Here is a 17,890-nt window from a genome sequence, read left to right as displayed (position 1 = left end):
ATGAGGTCCGGAGTTGGGTTGTAGGGAACAGCCAGCCTCAGACTGGGATCCTGTCTTGCTCCGAGGAGGCATCAGGGACGATTCTGTGTTGTGAGGCAGCGTCTGTGTAGCCCAGGCAAGCAGGTTGCCTTCCAGAGCAGTGCTGCGTATGCCGTTTTACCCCATGCCCCTGCGCTTTGCTCCACTGCCAGAGGAATGAGATTACTGTGGCTGCTGCTGTGCACATCTCTTCCAAAGCTGCTTGTGCTTGGGCACAGCACGGGGTGAGGTGAGGTGCTGTTGAGAGTTCAAGAAGGTGATGTAATCTGCAGTGAGGCAGTGCACAATCTTGTTTGAGAAAAGAAATAAAGTACTTTGCAGGTAACTAGGGACGAGCAGCGCACTTGCCTTATGTGGAAAGGATTTTTCTCCTGTGATATTTTGGTTTATAATAACACATTTAACAATAACAATTCTTGGTCCAGTTGAAAAAATGAGGCTGGAGAAAGGCAATAGCTGCAGAATAAGGCTTTGATTGCATTGCATCTCCATAGTGAAAACTGTTAGTGGGGCCAGAACACAGCCAGGATGGTGACTGATGCTGATGAGCTGATAAGGCGAATGGATGGGGAAAGGCACAGCTTGCAGTTTCATTGTCTCCCTCCTATCCCCTCTATTTGGATTTGCTCATTATTGATCCTGTTCCTGCAAACACTTTTGTCCTGACTTGGGAGTAAGGAGTCTTTTGTTAAAACGGTCTAGGACAGGAGTAAATAATGCTGCTCTGTTGCGAGCCTTCCTTAGGCAACTTTCTGAAACAGCATCCGCTCTCAGAAGGAGAGCGAGCAGACGTTCCTTATTTGTACTATGTGTAGGGCGTCATGCTAAGCCATAGGTACACCTTCTCCTAAGTGTGTGGAAATGGTTTTGCATAGTCAGAGCTTAAACATCCTGCCTTCTAGTACTCAGTCTGTTTTCTAGCATCTGTTCTTCCTTATGTGGCCGGTGGACACACTTGTACTAAGTCTGGGTGAGAAGCCTTTGGGTTAGCTATGGGATGGTGTTACGTTTTATTCTGAAGCTTTCTGTCAGCGTGACTGTCCTCTCCCCAGCTCTGCCTGCAGCGTTGGAACCACAGCTCTTCTGAGCCTGTCTAGCGTTAACTGATCTAGGCTGACAGTGTGTGTGAGGGGTGCATTTTATTAATGAGCCCTTCTCAAAGAGGTCTGTCTCTTCAGTGCCAGGAAAGTCTTTGCTTCCATGGGGGTATTGGCTTTCATTTAGATGTAAAAGAGATGCCATCAATTTAATCTTTCATCTCACTGAAAACCAGGTTGGTTATCTGTTGTGACCTGATCCTCCTACCACCCCCCACAAAACCAAGGAGCCATCAAGCAGCGATTTGTGAACTCTTTCTGCACCTGCTGTGCTACAGAGCATCAGGACTGAACCCTGCACCCAAATGCTGCCTAAGAATCCTGGAGGATGGCTGTGGGAGGAGGCAGATTAATTTACTCTTTATAACCAGGGCTGGGAAGTGAAGAATTGTGATGTATGGGACTGTATAACCAGAGCAGGGCTCAGCGGCTCTGAAAATGGTGTCTGGGCAGCAAGAAGGATTCCACACATCGAGTATGGCTGTTATCAGTCCTCCAAGAAATTTGATTGCCGTGCTTTGTACTCCGTAATTAGAATAGCAAATCGTGTAGGAGAAGATTACTGGTTTCTAATCTGTAAAAGACAGAGGAGCAAGAAGCATTCATTTATTTGGGTTGTGGTGACTTGCAAAGCTTAGCTGACTTAATACCTGTAGAAGTAATTGTATTCCAGTCTCAGGTGATGGTGAGCCCTGGCAATGGCAGCGCTGCAACGCCACACGCTCTAGTGAGGAGGGGAAGGAAGGAGTGGTAACTCTTGTATCTTCAGTGGTAAAATTCTGAGGTATCTCTTCAACAAGAGTCACGTGGAACAATCATGTGCTGCCTTTATCATTTGGGGAAGGCATTGAAACAGGTCTCGAAGCTATACCTGTGTGCCAGGTCTCCTCACCTGACAAATCTAACAGAATACACTTAAATATGGGCCATATCCACATCCTTTTGTTGGCAGTGATTAAGGAAGCAGCCAGTTCGACCCATTACCAGCACCTAGCCTCTCTGGGGCTGGTTGCTTCGTTCCTGTTGCTTCATTGCCCTGGGTGGGGTTCTGAGCCTCAAGCTGCAAACTTGTCCTGCCCAGATTTGTTTAACTGCATAGCAAAGAACTGACTGCTTGCTGGCTCCACCCCTCACCTTCATTTTGCTATGGGTGTGTTGCAAATTAGATAGCAGGGCTTATTTCCGGATGGAAGCAAACTAATCAAAGTGCTGTACGGTTGGAACCAAACCGTGAAGAAGTAGAGAAAAGGTAAAGGGAAGACAAGCGTACATGATCCTCTGGAGCCTATCTAACCACAATTGCAGTTGTGATGCTTTTGCAGAAATTTTAGATTTTCTTAGGGAGAAAAAGGAGTGATTGAAGGTGAAATTGAAGAGGGGCGAAGAGGGAACATGTTGTGCTTAAACAAATACATAAATAACCCACCTGTTTGAAGAGAACTTAGACAGAAGGCCAGGTTTTGAAGTCCTGTCGGAGCAGTCTCCAGTATTGCTGTCTGCATCCCAAGTGCAGGTCTGGTCACAGCTCCCTGTTAGAAGATGTAATCACTCTTGGAGCATGCACTGGTACAGGCTTGCACGCAGAAGTTGGAAAAGTCTGAGGCATCTGATTTGCCCATGCTGAGCCAGATGTTCCTGCCACAAGGTGATAGAAATCTTTGTTGTTAGTCTCCACTTGTTCTTTTCTCCCTCCCACCGACTTGATCATTCAGCGTGGGGTATTTACTGCAAATGAAAGCCAGAGGCTAGTGGTTGAAGGCAAATTGCACTGCAGTGCCCTTTGGGTCTCCCGCATACCATGAGCAGGGTGTAACCGTGACAGTGCCCCAAGGCTGGGGCTGTAATGATGCATGTACCACATAGAGCAGTGCTGAGTTGCTGCTCCCCTTGCCTCAGAGTTGGCAGGGCCTGTTGCACGTGCTGGACTTTGTTCCATCAGGGGAGGATGGGGGACGGGGGGTGGGGAGTGTGTGTGTGTGTGCAGGATTTGGAGCTCCTCAGCTGGGAGGAAAACAGTATAAAAGCCAAATACATTAGAAGGAGAGCAACTTTCCTGAGGGTAGGGTACGGCACTCAATACCTCGTGAGGTGTGTTTTCCCCTAAAACTATAGGCTGCTCACAGGCAGCTTCATGTTGCTGCTCTGCAGTGTCTTGAGACGGAGCAAAAAACTCTCTCCATGTTGGCGCATGACCAGCTTCACGTATCGCCGTGCTCGTGGCAATCTGGTGGAGTTTACAAGGAATGTCTTTGGCACAAATAAGCTTTCAGGAAGCTAGTGAAAGGTGAAGCCAACAGTAGCTCTCATCTGAGACCTGGGAGCATGTGAAAAACGCGCTGTCATTAGCTGAGTTCAGCGCACTCCGGGCTGTAGAGGGGCCTGCTGACCAGGAGAGCATGTGCCCAGCTAAACCCTGAGCCCTGTGCCACGGGTTCCCCTCCACTGTAGTAACTGAGACGATTGTTGGGGTAAGGGGCAGAAGAAATTCTTCCTTCCACCCTTGGGAAAGCATCCCATAATGATGACATTGATCCTTGAGGTGTTTCTTTGAACCAGCTTTGGATCCTGCACTCAGAAAAGGCCAATACCAGCCTAATTTTCCTTTTAAAGTCTTAGAACATGCTGCCCAGGGCTAATGGAATAATCTTCAGTGATGCAACTGCTGTCTGTGCCTTATCTCTCCATTAAGTCACATCTCCATGCTGCAGAAGTTACCCTCCCTTGCCCAGTACATCCTGCTGGGGCAGGATTGTTCTGCATTCAGGAGCCTGGAGATCCAGGTTCTGCTCATGATTTACAAAAGTGATACCCGCAATAGAATTGCTGCATCTTTTTCCTTGGTGGGTTTAGGTTTTTTTTTCTTTGGAGGGGGGAGTTGTTTCTTTGGTTTTTGGGGTTGTATACACAGAGGATTAATAATGGTTCGTTGTTGAAATGGGAGCTGACACTGATACGTGAAGGATTTTGAGCCTCCATGAAATTAGAGAAATAGTTTTGCTTGGAGTTTTTTTGGTTGGTTGTGGGGTTTTTTTTTCTCATGTGCTTTCACCAGCCCAAGGAAAGGGAGAGTATTTGGTGGGGAGAGGTGGAGGACTTTCATCACAGTTAATTGGTGGATGTAGTCAGTATGTGGAGCTCAAAGGATGAATGACTTTGAGAACTCTCCCTCAAATGGACAGTGCTGCAGTTGACCTCTTGGGAGAGGACGACGTACAGAAAAATGGAAAGGCTTTCCACAGAGGTTGGTGTAAAACTGGCTTTGCATTGCATAGGGCAGTAGGTCCTGCCTCTCTGTTCCCCGTTCTAAACTGGCGCCTAGACAGGTGCTCTGGCACAAGAGAGTGTGCTGCTACAGAAACACAGCGGAAACACAGCGGAGCTCCGGTGTGCTGGGCAGCTACAGCTGGAAGCGGGCATCCAGGAGAGGGAGAAAGCAGCGGAGCAAAATGTATATGGCAGAACTTAGAAACCTGCTCATGTGTTTTAATAATGGGTGTGATTTGTTTTAAACTTCAGAAGCTTGTCTTTGCCTTTGTATTGGTTGACACCGCCTCCCCTTACAAACCCTGGGCTTGGTGCTCATTTCCAGACGAAAAAGCATTGGAAGATGGAGGGCTTTAGTACATCCAGAACTAGAAGAGCTGGTGGCGAGCTGAATGTCTGTTTTCTTCATTCAGGAGAGGGGGTTTTTCACTGATTTGTGACCTGTTGCCAACCGGGACTTTGTTCTTCTGTTTCCTTCAAGGTGCTCTGAGTGTCAGGATCCCCTCACTAACTGGTACTATGAGAAAGATGGGAAACTCTACTGTCACAAGGACTACTGGGGGAAGTTTGGGGAATCTTGCCATGGCTGCTCTCTGCTGATGACCGGACCTGTGATGGTGAGGACTCTGAAGGACTCCTGCCTGGGGGCAGGACATGCTGCCTCCAGCTCCTCAAACATGACTGGGAGTTGCCCTAGTTCTTCAGATTAACCAAATAAACTGAAGATAATAGTCTCCTTGCTACTCTGATCTCTGATCAGAGATTAGAAGTGAGGCTTGTGTGTGCATCTTCTAGATAAAGATTAATTTTGAATGGGGGTAGCTCTTAAAAGAGGGAATTGTGAGGATCTGAAGCATGTTTACAAAGAAAGTAAGGTGCCGAAATGCACCGGCATGAGAAGCAGAAACTTGATTAAGGGGATATCTGTTCCGTTTCTGTAGCACAGTGCCTCAGCGTCTCCGTAGGGTGATTTTCCACTGCACTGAAGGGCCAAACCTCTCAGCTCAGGATAAGCAGCAGGTTCTGGCTTTGGGGAAGGTTGCCATCCAAGTGCCACCTGGACTGTGGCCAGAGTGGCTTTCTGGCCAGTGGTCTCTTGAAGTAGTGTTAGCACTGATTTTTTTGAAGCATTGAACTCTGCCTGCTCAATATGGGGCTCATCTAAATGTTTCCCTCCTTGCCACAACCTTGCAAATATTTAATCTTTAAAACTGTCAAGAATGAAACACAACCGTTGTTTTTCTAGGCCTAAATAAAGCAGCATGGTGCTCAGTAGCACGACTGCTACCTCAAAGGGAAGTACTGAGAAAAGCACAGACAATTTCTCATTGCCTGCAGAAGTCTTTGCAAAATACTCTGAATACAGGAAGTTCTCATAAGGAAAACAGAAAAACAGATCAATGAATAAAAATGTTATTTAAAGGTATTTTGTTGTCTCGGCTCACTTTTTTTTTTTTCTGTCGGCTGTCTGGTAAAGTATCTGAATTTGTGCAGTGCCTGTCTGCCAAAAAAAAGCGCCCTTTCAGCTTTATTAATTCAGGCGTAACATTAATTATCTTGCCAAGAGCAACTGAACAGGAAGGTTTAATATCTTGTTTACTAGTCTGCGCAGACTATTAACTATTTTTGATAACTGAACAGCTGCCAAATGTAGCAGAGGTTCCTGGGACAAAAGTTTTGCTTTGCATATTGACATGTTTGTTTCAGGGAAGTTTAGCTAACAAGGTGCCACAGATGGGGCTCAGGAAAGGCAGAACGGACTAACATAACTCCCCAGTAAAAATCTGCCGCTTGACTTTGAGATCTGAATGAACACGTTCGTTAGAGAGGAAAGCACTACTGCATCCACTGATCGATTCTGACCCGATTACGCTACTCCCTTTTCTGTCTGTAGGTGGCTGGCGAATACAAGTATCACCCCGAGTGCTTTGCCTGCATGAGCTGCAAAGTGATCATTGAAGATGGGGACACTTACGCTCTCGTGCAACATTCCACTCTCTACTGGTAAGACGGAGCTGCGTGCTTTGCCACAGCGCTGCTCCCCGCTCCTGTGTAAGCGGTGTTTAGCCGACTCAGTGCGGCTTTCTGTTCGTTTCATTCAGCTACAACGTGTAGCCGAATGCCACGCTAAGGAATGCCAGGAAGCCGTCTGCGGGAGGGAGGAGTGGTGTACGCACTAAAAACTATAGCTTATGGTCAGTGAGAGAACTCAGAAGTGTGAGTTGGGCAGGGAGGGGTAGGACGCTGCCATAATGACTTTCTTAACTTCTTTCAGCGGAAAATGCCATAACCAGATTGTGCTGACACCAATGATTGAAAAGCACTCCACTGAGTCTCTGCGTGAGCAGCTGCCTTATACGCTGACCCTCATCTCCATGCCAGCAGCTACTGATGGCAAGAGGGGCTTCTCTGTGTCTGTTGAAGGTAGCTGCTCCAGCTATGCCACCGGTGTCCAGGTGAAAGAGTGAGTATGACCAGGTGGTGTGCGAGGTGCCTGTCTGTGCAGAGGGAGCTGGTGTACATTCTGCAGTGCCGCTGGCCTGCGGGCTGCTTGAACAGCCGAGGGGAACTTTCTCGGCACAACAGGGGCATATGTGGGCTAGTAGCCATTTGTGTTTCGTCTCCTTGTAGCTCTTGTGATGACCTTAATTGATAACTATTTCTCAGTGCTGTCTCCCCCACTGAACACAGAACACCTGGTGAATTGTAACGGACTAACAATTTTTGCCATCGTGCAAATGAAGAGCTCTCCCCAAACCAGCTCAGACCCAACTTGATCTAATGGTAGCTCCCAGTGCTGGTAGATTAGCGTTGTTTTCTTTCAGAGTACCAATAGGAAGGGAAGCATCAGAGATCAAATATTTTTTTATAATTTTGGCTAAACTGACTTCCCACATGCACTGTAATTCTCATGTTTAGAGTTAACAGGATGCACATCAGCCCAGATGTCCGAAACGCCATCCATCCAGCAGATCGTATCCTGGAGATTAATGGAGCTCCTATTCGTACGTTACAGGTGGAGGAGGTGGGTTCATTTCTGTTCTGACGCCTTCTTCTCATCTGCCTTCCTACAGCTTTCCTGCTTCTCAGCACTGTTCTCCCACCCTACCTACAGTGGGTGTACACCCATAGTACTCATGCTGGCAGGAGGAATAAACATAACACAAGCTTTGCTGCCCCTTCTGGATGAAGAGGAAAACATAACAGATGGAGATGCAATTGGGATGCAGTTTTGATTTTGGGGCACTCAAACAAGAAGGGAGGTAATAAGAACAGTGTAAGGCTGTGACATCTTGGAGAACGCAGCGGCTGTGAAGACTCTTAATGTATTGCTAGTGAAGTTCACTGTTCTGATCCTTCTAGAGACAACTGCTAACAGACAAAGGCTCAGCTGATCCTAGGGATGAGTTCCCCATTGCAAAAAAAAAAAAAGATATCTGTATTTACAAATAAATGTTTTATACAGACATCAGGTGATGCTGCGGGAGTTACCTTCACTACATAAGAGTTTTATTTACTGTTGGTGCTGGAGAGCATTAGGACTCTCAGATAAGTCTCCATGTAGCTTTTGCAAAGTTGTTTTTTGCAGCAGTATTCAGCTTGTGTAGTTTTTGAATACTGAGAAAAATTGCAACTTTCACAGCATCACAGAATAAATACCAGGTTGGAAGAGACCTCAGGGATCGTCTGGTCCAAGCCCTCTCGGCAGAAGCACAGGCTGGACAAGCTGGCCCAGCACCCTGCCCAGCCAAATCTTAAAAGCGTCCGGTGTTGGGGAATCCACCACTTCCCTGCAGAGATTATTCCAATGGCTGATGGTTCTCATTGTGTCCAGCTGGAATTTCCTCAGGAGTAACTTGTACCCATTACCCCTCATCTTTTCCATGACCCCTTGTAAAAAGGTGGCTTCCATCTTCTTTGTAGCCATCCTTTAAATACTGCAACTTGGTGATAAGGTCTCCCCTAAGCCTTCTTTTCTCAAGGCTGAACAAACTCAGTTCTCTCAGCCTCTCCTCACATGGCAGCTTGGATCATCTTTGTGGCCCTTCTCTGGACCCTCTCCAGCCTGTCCACATCTTTTTGTGTAGGTCACTTGAAGCTGACCAGAAAGAAGAGGATTTGGATAGCATAAAGAACTTTTGATATGTCTGGTAGGCACCTGTGGTGTGCACAACTAAACCACAACTGTGGAATGATCTCACTGAACTCTCCTCTGATTCCTGAGGGGCATTCTGCTGTGTCTCCTCTATCTTCTGCCATTTGTGTTTCTCCAGTCTGCTATCATCCTGTCCTTTGGTTTGATTTCAGGTGGAGGAATTGATTCGCAAGACAAGCCAGACACTTCAGCTGCTGATAGAGCACAACCCCGTCTCACAGCACTTGGACAGGCTTCGTTTGGACTCCCGTCTTCCCACCCACATAAAGCCGCCCATTTCCCCACGCTCCCTCTCTCCAGTGGACATCAAGGAGAATCTAGAAGGAACGCTCCGACGCCGCTCCCTCAGGTAAAGTCTTCAGAGTGCTGCCTCTGACCTAGCTTGCCTTTGTCCTGTGCTACCTGGTTGCTCTGTGCAACCTTGTGATTGGCCCTGTGATTGCAGAGGACTGCAGAGACGTGAGTCACCTCTGATATGAGCCTTGGCATAAACCATTGGCGAAGCAGTGGAGAGCTTTGGATTCTGCTATTGACATGGGCTCCCTCCAGCCCCTTTCGGGATGGCAAACTTCCCTTAATAAAAATAAAGAGCTCTACTTTTAATGTAGAAAACCTACTAACTTCTACAGTTAGAAAATTTAAAGGTCAGATTTTTACCAGCCTTAAATAGCCAGGGAAGAATACGTCCTTAAAGGGAAAACGGCTGAAGCCTGGGACTTGGGAAGAATCTTGTCTTCCCAGACTGGGGCACTCAGTCGCTCATTTAGCCATTTACCAGTATTTTAATCTTTGTCTAGAGACAGCAAGTGCTGTATCTTCTCAACTTCCTCCTCCTGTTCACAGAGCTACAGCTCTGACTTTGAAGCTGCTCTAGGTTTGTAAAGAGCTTTCACGGTGCCGGGAGAGCATCTGGCTTTTGAGATGTGAAGCCAACTGAGGCACATCTAGAAACTGGTCCCTTAGGAGCTAATGAAGGGATATGCTAAATCAAAAGTTTCCTAGCAGCTTCCCTGATCTTCCTGTCTCCTTTGTTTTCTAGGCGAAGTAACAGCATTTCTAAGTCTCCTGGCCCCAGTTCTCCAAAGGAACCACTCCTGCTGAGCCGTGATATCAGTCGTTCTGAATCCCTGCGTTCCTCTTCTAGCTGCTCCCAGCAAATCTTCCGGCCCTGTGACCTGATTCATGGTGAAGTACTAGGAAAAGGATTTTTTGGACAAGCAATCAAGGTGAGGGAGGTCCCCAAACATTCCTCATTTACTTTGATTACAGCAAAGTCTGCCTGTCTTGGGATTCTTTGCCAGTCTCAGTGACCTTTGCCCTGCTGATACTCATCGGTCTTGAAACTCATCTGGTTTGCTCAGTGAGATCCATTTCTGTTTCATTCCCTGACCATGAATGTCTCTGGCTGCAGGTGGTTTTGACTTTATCCCCTTTGAATGTCCCCTTGGCCATGCACATGCACCTCCTGAGTTAGGTTTAGAGCTCCAGAGTGCCTGGAGCACCCACCTGGGTGAGGTGGAGAGAATGTGGAACAAGCTACACTTTCTCTTACGAGCATCTTTCCTATGAAGAGGTGCATTCAACTCCCCAGTACCGGATTTCTCACCCACCCTTAGTGTGGCGTGCTTGGGGGTTTGCCAGGCTGATGTGGTGATCATCTCTGAACCCCCTGCAGAGCCTAAATGGCTTGTCAGTGCGGTGGCAGTGGTCAGGTCTTGTATGACGTTCTCAATTAAAATCTCCCTTAATAGCAGTTCTCTTGTATTTAAGCTCTCTGGTCTTGACTGGGGTGCTTCAACAGCTCCTATCCTGGCGTCCCTGTCAGCATCAGGGGGCAGCTTCCCCTGCCTTACCAAGGTGCTGTGAGCTCCTCAGTCCTCAGATTGCTATCCACCATGGGACTTCTGTCCTTAGACCTGTATAAACTTCAGGTGTCCAGCCACCACATTCATCTCATGCTTCTGTGGTAGGTGGTGAGGCAGTACTACAAACCCAATGCTTTTGATCCATACTAATGAGCATATTTCTCTTCTCCTCTGCTCATAGAGAAATAACAGGTCCAGGTAAGCAGAACCTTTCCTCTGTCGCATGCTTTTGTCATCTGCGTCCCCACAGTTAACGGCACAAAGGCATTTTTTTTTCTGCTCAAATTACCCGATAGCCATCCTGATCTGGTGCATGCTCTGGGAGTTAAAATTGCCCTCTTGGAGTTCCATGATGACACTTGTTTCAGTTTTGCTGGTATGTCAGCTTAAGAATTCCACTTAGCCTTGTCTTGTCTTTGTCACTTCCCTTTATCTTTGGATATTAGATGTCCCTGGCTTTCATGTCCCTGGCTGGAATGTGTAGTGTTCCTTGGCTCGCTACTTGTATATGGATGCTTGATTTTGGATGGGAGCAGAAGACTTGTACTCTTGCTTCGGCTGTGTTATTCCATGCATTCGTATTCCACATGTATCAGCCTTGCTACATCCCATGGTTCCAAACCGAACAAGGGAGCCACAGTGTTTGCAAGAGCTGAGAAGCTTCCTAAATACTGTAACGGGGCCTTGTGTCCTGGATTGCAGTTCTGGAGGTTTTCCAAGAGGCTTTTTTGTTTTTTAAAGAGTATGAGGGGGAAAAAAGTGACACCTCTCCTGAGCTTCAGATTGACTGGTTTTGCTGCAGCTAGTACTGTATCTGGTCAGAATAGTTCCCCTCTGTTCCTAGAGAGAAGGTGGTTGGTTAGTTACCTGGAGGTCTTAGCGAAACTGAGCTGTCCAAGTTAAACAACTGAAGGGGAGAGGATTTCCAGGAAAACTGCTCATCAGAATTTGGATGCTCCCCACGCAAGCAAGGCAGAGCTGGTTACAAGAAACCTCTAGAACACAGGAAAGTGCCAGGAAATTTAGAACCCAGTGTTTATGGTGGATTTTTGTGTGTTTGCCACTGTTCTGGGACCTTCCTTGCAGGTATCAATAGACTGCTCTCAAGGAGCATGGTAATTCAACTGCTTCCTGCCTTAACCGAGCAGTTCTGCTTGCACATCAGCAGGTTTGATAAACTCATCAGAAACCATCAGGCTTCAGCCCCCATAAAACCAAAGCATGTAGTAATGTAGTTTTGGTTTGTTTGGTTTGGTTTCTGACGCAAGTGAATGTTGATTCCTTTGCTGATACAGAATGTAGGTGTTAGGGTCTGTGTACGAAATGTGAGCATCACCCTGGGCAAGTACTTTCTGGAAGGAAACCTGAGGAATGCACAGGTTGGAACGGATGCTTTCAGAGGCTTCGATGGCCTGTACGCGTGCTTAGCCCTGTGCTGTCTAAAAGGGAGACTTCAGCTTAGTTCTTGGGACGCTGTTGATCTCTCAGCTTTAGGTAGTTTCTGATTCGCTTACAGAATCTTTGCTGAATTCTGAAAGGAGAAATTTCATGCGGTTTTCTGCAAATCCTTGGGCTCTGAATTTTCTCCCTTCTATATTCCTCTCTGGATGGAGGGCAATGTTACCCTCTCTTTCAGAATCGTTGCAAGTGCATTGAAGCTATATTGTCTTGAACCTTGCCTGTAGTTGTGGTTTCTGTTCCCACCAGGTGACTCACAAAGCAACAGGAAAGGTGATGGTGATGAAGGAGCTGATTCGCTGTGATGAGGAAACACAGAAGACTTTCTTGACAGAGGTAGAAGCAAGATTTCAAAAAGCCTCTGAGCCAGTAGTGTGGTGGAACTCTCTTCCATCTTCTCCAGAGAGAGAGCGTGATCCTGCCAGCCACCTGGCAGGAGTCAAGGCGCTGAGGAGGGAGACGTCATACAAGGAAAAACTGACATGAGCTGAATGTTTGCTGCAGTGAAGTGTGACTCACACTAAGCAATAGATGTGGCTTCAGCTCCCAGTTCATTAATTTTTCAGTGATAAAAAGCAGCCTGAGTCTGAGGCAAACTGAGCTGTGCAATACACAAAGGATTTATCCCTTGAGCCTTGTGCATAAATACAAATGATGAGGGCCAGTACCTGTAAGATATTTAAGACTCCTGATGTATTTAAGCGAAACTATTTTCTTGGTGGCTGCCTACCATGTTTCTCAAAGTCAGATTTAGCTTAAAAGCAGCTCCCTAAACGCCTGATGCCTCTATTCAAGCCCTGATTCATACAGTACAGACCAGAGAGCTGACCGGAAGAGCTCCTGTCACTTAGCGCACCCTTGTGTTTGGCTTTTTCTTAAAGACTAAGACCATGTTAACTGCACAGCATGAAAGCGAGGAGGCAGCAGTTAACTGACTGCCGTAAGGCTGGGGCTGGGGTTTGAATGCACTCTGTGATCCCTGGAAGGGACCTCCAGCATGGAGTGCTTGTCACCTCGGAACAGATCTGTCAAGATGTGTTCCGTTCTCTTCTTTGGGGTGAGATGTCTCGGCTTTGCAGGTGAAAGTGATGCGCAGCCTGGATCACCCGAATGTGCTGAAGTTCATTGGTGTGCTGTACAAGGACAAGAAGCTGAACCTCCTCACTGAGTACATTGAGGGTGGCACACTGAAGGACTTCCTGCGCAATGCGGTGAGTAAGGAAGCCCGGCAGACCTGCTCAGTGAGGCTGACAGTGTTGTTGGTTGTACCAGCCTCATGGTGGTTGTTGTTAGTCTTCTCCTTTGGAGCTGTGTGGAAAAGCTTCTTAGCTGTGGGTGGCCTGAGGCAGGAAGCATCTTCTTCCTGGGGCTGTATCGTCTTCTGCTGAGTGCTGTAAGAGTCCCTCTCACAGAGGAATTGCTGTCACCAGCTGGCTGGTAAGAAAGCCCCTGACCATCGAGGACTTGTCTTTCAGGACCCATTTCCCTGGCAGCAGAAGGTCAGCTTTGCCAAAGGAATCGCCTCTGGAATGGTGAGTCAGGCTGCCTCTTTGTCACGGAGCAAACCTCCGGGCTCAGGGTTAGCTGCTTCTGCAGGGTGGTCTATGAGGGGTTGTGGATACTGTCTGACTAGTAGCATCTGGTTGTTGAGGTCTGTAAATGTGAAGGGACGTATGCACCTGGGAACTCCTAACACCAAGTTTTCTCCCTCCGTTCCAGGCTTACTTGCACTCCATGTGCATCATTCACAGAGACCTGAATTCACACAATTGCCTAATCAAGTTGGTGAGCTACACCTCTGTTCCCCCCAGCATGCTGCTCCCCTCCTTGTCATCTTCCCCCTTGGTTTTCTCCACATGATGTTCCCTCTTTTGTCAGGGTGGAACTGATTTCAGAGGCTTTAGTGCCCTAGACAAGGGAGCTTCATCTTTATACGGGATTTTCCAGACTGATCTGGCTTTCACTGTTACTTCATTCTGTTCTTTTACGTTCTTTCCTGTGGAGGCAACTCCTATTAACAGTCACGTGAGGAGAGTTAGGACAGCTCTGTTCTTTATCTCAACTACAAAATGTTCTCTACAGCCGCTTCTGTTCTTTTAACTACTTTGTCTTTTTATTTTTGTTTGCACTCAGGATTTGGACAAGTGCATGGTTGTGTGCGCATGTGTGTGCTCTCTCTTTTTCAAATGCTAGGTCACAAGATTTTTGTGTAGCTTCATTCCCTCAAGCCTTGCCCTTGTTCACTCGGCTGGAATACGAGGTTAGCATGTGGGCTTCGCATGACCCAGGATGAAAGTCTAAATTAATTCCTGCCCAGGTGGAATAAGGAAGGTCTGAAAGGAAGGGTCCAGATTTCCCCTGGCAAGTGAGCCAAACTGATGGGATTAGTGTTAGCGACCACACAGGAAATAAGACAATAAAGGGAAGAAATTACGAGTTGGAATCATGAATTGCGTGTTTTACAGCTGTCTAGACAGCTCGCTGCACTCCTCTGGCTGCAGGAAACCTTGATAGTTGCCCTTCCAGTGTAGTTGACAGTAAACAGGAATTGCAGCCTCTTTGCTCCTGAAAGGAGATGAGAGGAATCTGTGGCTTGTGCTAAATCTCTTGTGTAGGATAAGACGGTGGTGGTGGCTGACTTCGGTCTATCTCGGCTGATTGTGGAGGAGAGGAAAAAGCCCACTTTAGAGAAGCCGTCTGCCAAGAAACGAACCCTGCGCAAGAGCGACAGGAAGAAGCGCTACACGGTGGTTGGCAACCCATACTGGATGGCCCCAGAGATGCTAAACGGTAAGATAGTGATACCACGGTGCAGGTGAGGAGACCGCCTGTGACAAGGTATAGGGATGACAGCATTACTGAAAGCTTCTGGGCCCTAGGAACAATCAAGCCTATTGGAGCCTATGGTTTTAGACCTGCTAATATGCCAGTGTATTTATACACACAGGTACCCTAGCTGCACTTCTCTTCCTGATAAGCCTTTGTACCAGCTGAGGTAATGTTTCTGGCTTGACAGCCAGATTCTTCAGGAGGCCAGAGACCTAAACTTGCTATGATCCATGTAACAGGGAAGACAAAAGAGGCCTGAAATCAAACCAAACCTGAGATCATTTTCTGTTATAGCCTCACGCTTTGGAACTGTCCCTTGAGACAGGGAATCATTTAGCTGCAGGATGAGGCCTACATGTTGCAGGGAGAAGCCATCTGCTGCCAGGTTTGCAGAAGCCTCAGGACTGGGGTGGGAGTTGTCCACATGCAGGGGAATTGGGGTTTTGGCACGCAGCCGTCAGCTGCATTAAGGATGAACTATGTCCCTTAGGGGAAAAACTGCCCCTGCAGGAGCTGAGGCCAGAAGACAGTGGATACAGGTTTCCTCCTAATGAGCAGCTCTGTCTGACCAGGCTGGGCAGCCTGGCTGGCTCCGATACCAGTATTGCCCAACAGTCCACCAGGGAAGGGAGGACTGGGCTCCTCCCCTCAGTTCAACTCCTCTCCATGTTGCTTGCTTGAATGCTATTCTGTTTTCCTTCTCTGGAGGCTTGCGGGCCCTCCTGGAGTCCGGGGCTGCTTCTCAGAGCCTGTTTCAAACCTGGCATTTGCCAAGAGATCAGCAAGAGCGTCATCTGACATCACCTCTGAAAGCAAGGCTGTTTACCCGCTATTGGCTTGGGAGAGGCGTGTCTGTAAGCAGAGAATGTCATGCTGGAGCCAGTCTGCTCTCCCACATTCACAGTGCTGCTAGCGTGTAATTTATTATCTCTCGGTCACTGCAGCAGGGACTGGGCACTCGCTGGCTGCTGGGGAGGCTGAACACTGACTCTGCACTACAACAGCAGTCACGGCTTTCCGTAGTTACCCTCAGCGTTTGCTCAGACCTCTGATGCAAAAGGCTTCCCTGTGTTGTCCCCAGCAGAAAGAAGTGGGGTTAAAATATGTGACGGCAGCGTAGAGGACGATCCAGTTGGTATGCGTATCTCGGGGCAGCTGACCCTGCTCAGATTTAAGCCTTGCTTTGTCTCCTGTTTTAGACCCCGTTCAGGGAATAGATTTAGCTAAGCTTTGGACTGGCAGCTCCTGCAGTAGCTGGATGGGGAACTGTCTCTCCTAATGCTGAATGTTTTATGTTTCCTGCAGGACAGAGCTACGATGAGACAGTGGACATCTTTTCATTTGGGATTGTTCTCTGTGAGGTAAGACCAGGATGTTACGTGGCATCTTTAATGGGCCTCTTTCCCACTGCCATCTCCTTGCGCAGATTGTTACTAGCCGGTTCTGAGTGTGCACTCTGTGACCTAACAGCACAGGGAATTAGGCTGGGAGTACAAGCTTACCTTGCCTCTGTCCCCTCGAGGAAGAGAACTGTCTTGTAACTTTTTGGTCCCAGAGAGAGTTTCTTCCTGCATTGAAAGAAATGCAGAGGCTCCTCCTGGACTGAAAGAAGCTTTAAAAAAGTCCATCAATTTCTGACCGAGCCCTGGTACCCATTTTAAAGTTGACATATTCCTTAAAACTGGGATACTGTTTTTTTCTTTTTCTACTGCCTCATTAAAAGACCAATTAGCTGCATAATCTCAGCAAATTCAGGGCCTCCACTGGGGATGGCACTTCACTTCAGAGAAGGGTAAATGGAAACTTCTTTGCAGGTCGATTAATGAAGCTTGCACCCTGAAGTCTGTTGGCTTAATTTATCTCTAAGCCGATGCACAGTCTTACTAGTATATCAGAGCTTTCTGTCTGCAGAGCACCACTCAAAAGCTGCAAGGTATTTTCAGTTTAAAAGGTGTGTAAGACAGTGGAAATACAGATGAAAGGTGGGGTGTTATGTGTATGGATAGCACAGCGGTTACAGGAACACCAGGGGAGACCAGCATGGTTTCGTCTTCAGTGTTTGAATGAAGGGATGAAGACGATATCTGTGCATAAATCTTTGTGGCCTCATCTGGAGCTGTGTTTGCACTGGGCCCTCCTCTCAGAGAATGTTGTGGTTGTGAGCGATAGATTTAGGAACTTGAAAAATCTGTATGTGGGATTGAAGCAATTGTTTCATCTAGAAAAAAGACTAATAAAGGGGTAGCAGCATATCAACATTTTCCTTGTCACCAAAATAAAGATGCTAAAAAAAGATGCTACACACTCAAACAGATAAGGAAATAACCCTGCCAAAATACATAATGGCTGTCGCACTGTCTAGTGACAGGATGTGGCTGTCCTGCTGAGTTACTGGCAGAGAAAAGCCTGGGTGGTTATAAATAACACCCTTTTTGTGATACCCAGTGAGGCTTTAAACGCAATATTCTTCCCCATGTGAAAGTCTGTATTGACATTGACCTTGTCTGAGTCCAGCTCACCCACAGCTCTCTGGCCTGGCTTCTTTCCCTCTTATTACACTTCAAGTCCTAGTGCTGGAGGTGGTGAGTGCACCTCAGCGGGGAGGTGGTGAGCACTGGGACTTCTGAGTGCTGGGGCAGGGCTTCTCTCTGTTCCACCCAGCCCTTTCCTCTACCAGCTCTCCCGTGCAACCACCTGGGCATGGGTTATGATTGTTCTTCCCTCTGCCCCTAACCTCTGGCTGTGGGTGGGGTTGAATCTGCTAGTAACAGAGCAACCCAGAAAGTGTGGTGCTCTTGACTTCGCAGCATTGGTTGGGACAGGCTCCGCAGACAGAGGAGATTTGCTGGTGGGGTGGTAAGGTTTTGTGGGAGGGGGGACAGGATGGTGCTGCAGGTTGTGTTGATTACCTGCCATCAGGAGGGGCTGCATCATTCCCAGCAGCATGCAGCACAATAGCTGACCCAGCAGCGAGACACTGTCAGGCTCTCTGGGGGGTGCACGTCATTCTGTATCTTCTAGCAGAGACCCTGGGGAGAAACAGAAGGTGTCTGAGCCTTCCTTCACAACAGCGGCTGCATCGCCAGGTCTTGAAATCCTATGAAATTTGTCTGTATGTGGTGCCTTGCTGTTCCCGTGTGCAACTAAACGCACTGGAAAGGAGGGAACGCGCTTCTGCTCTT

At 47.6% G+C, this 17,890-nt stretch overlaps 1 protein-coding gene across 1 annotated transcript in view; it reads left to right on the top strand.

The window, feature by feature from the left end:
- LIMK2 (LIM domain kinase 2) overlaps positions 1-17,890 on the top strand; it is a 19,719-nt gene that overhangs the window by 253 nt on the left and 1,576 nt on the right. The window contains exons 2-13 of the mRNA XM_010140250.1: positions 4,882-5,017; positions 6,295-6,404; positions 6,676-6,864; positions 7,320-7,425; positions 8,709-8,905; positions 9,596-9,782; positions 12,129-12,215; positions 12,959-13,090; positions 13,355-13,411; positions 13,599-13,664; positions 14,495-14,669; positions 16,014-16,069. Coding sequence (XP_010138552.1) covers positions 4,882-5,017; positions 6,295-6,404; positions 6,676-6,864; positions 7,320-7,425; positions 8,709-8,905; positions 9,596-9,782; positions 12,129-12,215; positions 12,959-13,090; positions 13,355-13,411; positions 13,599-13,664; positions 14,495-14,669; positions 16,014-16,069 — 1,498 coding nt within the window. The remainder of the gene's footprint in view (positions 1-4,881; positions 5,018-6,294; positions 6,405-6,675; positions 6,865-7,319; positions 7,426-8,708; positions 8,906-9,595; positions 9,783-12,128; positions 12,216-12,958; positions 13,091-13,354; positions 13,412-13,598; positions 13,665-14,494; positions 14,670-16,013; positions 16,070-17,890) is intronic.

Source organism: Buceros rhinoceros, unplaced genomic scaffold (assembly GCF_000710305.1).
Source record: "Buceros rhinoceros silvestris isolate BGI_N320 unplaced genomic scaffold, ASM71030v1 scaffold17557, whole genome shotgun sequence".
In the NCBI taxonomy this organism is placed as follows: Eukaryota; Metazoa; Chordata; class Aves; order Bucerotiformes; family Bucerotidae; genus Buceros; species Buceros rhinoceros.
This window is presented reverse-complemented; position numbering and strand designations above follow the sequence as displayed.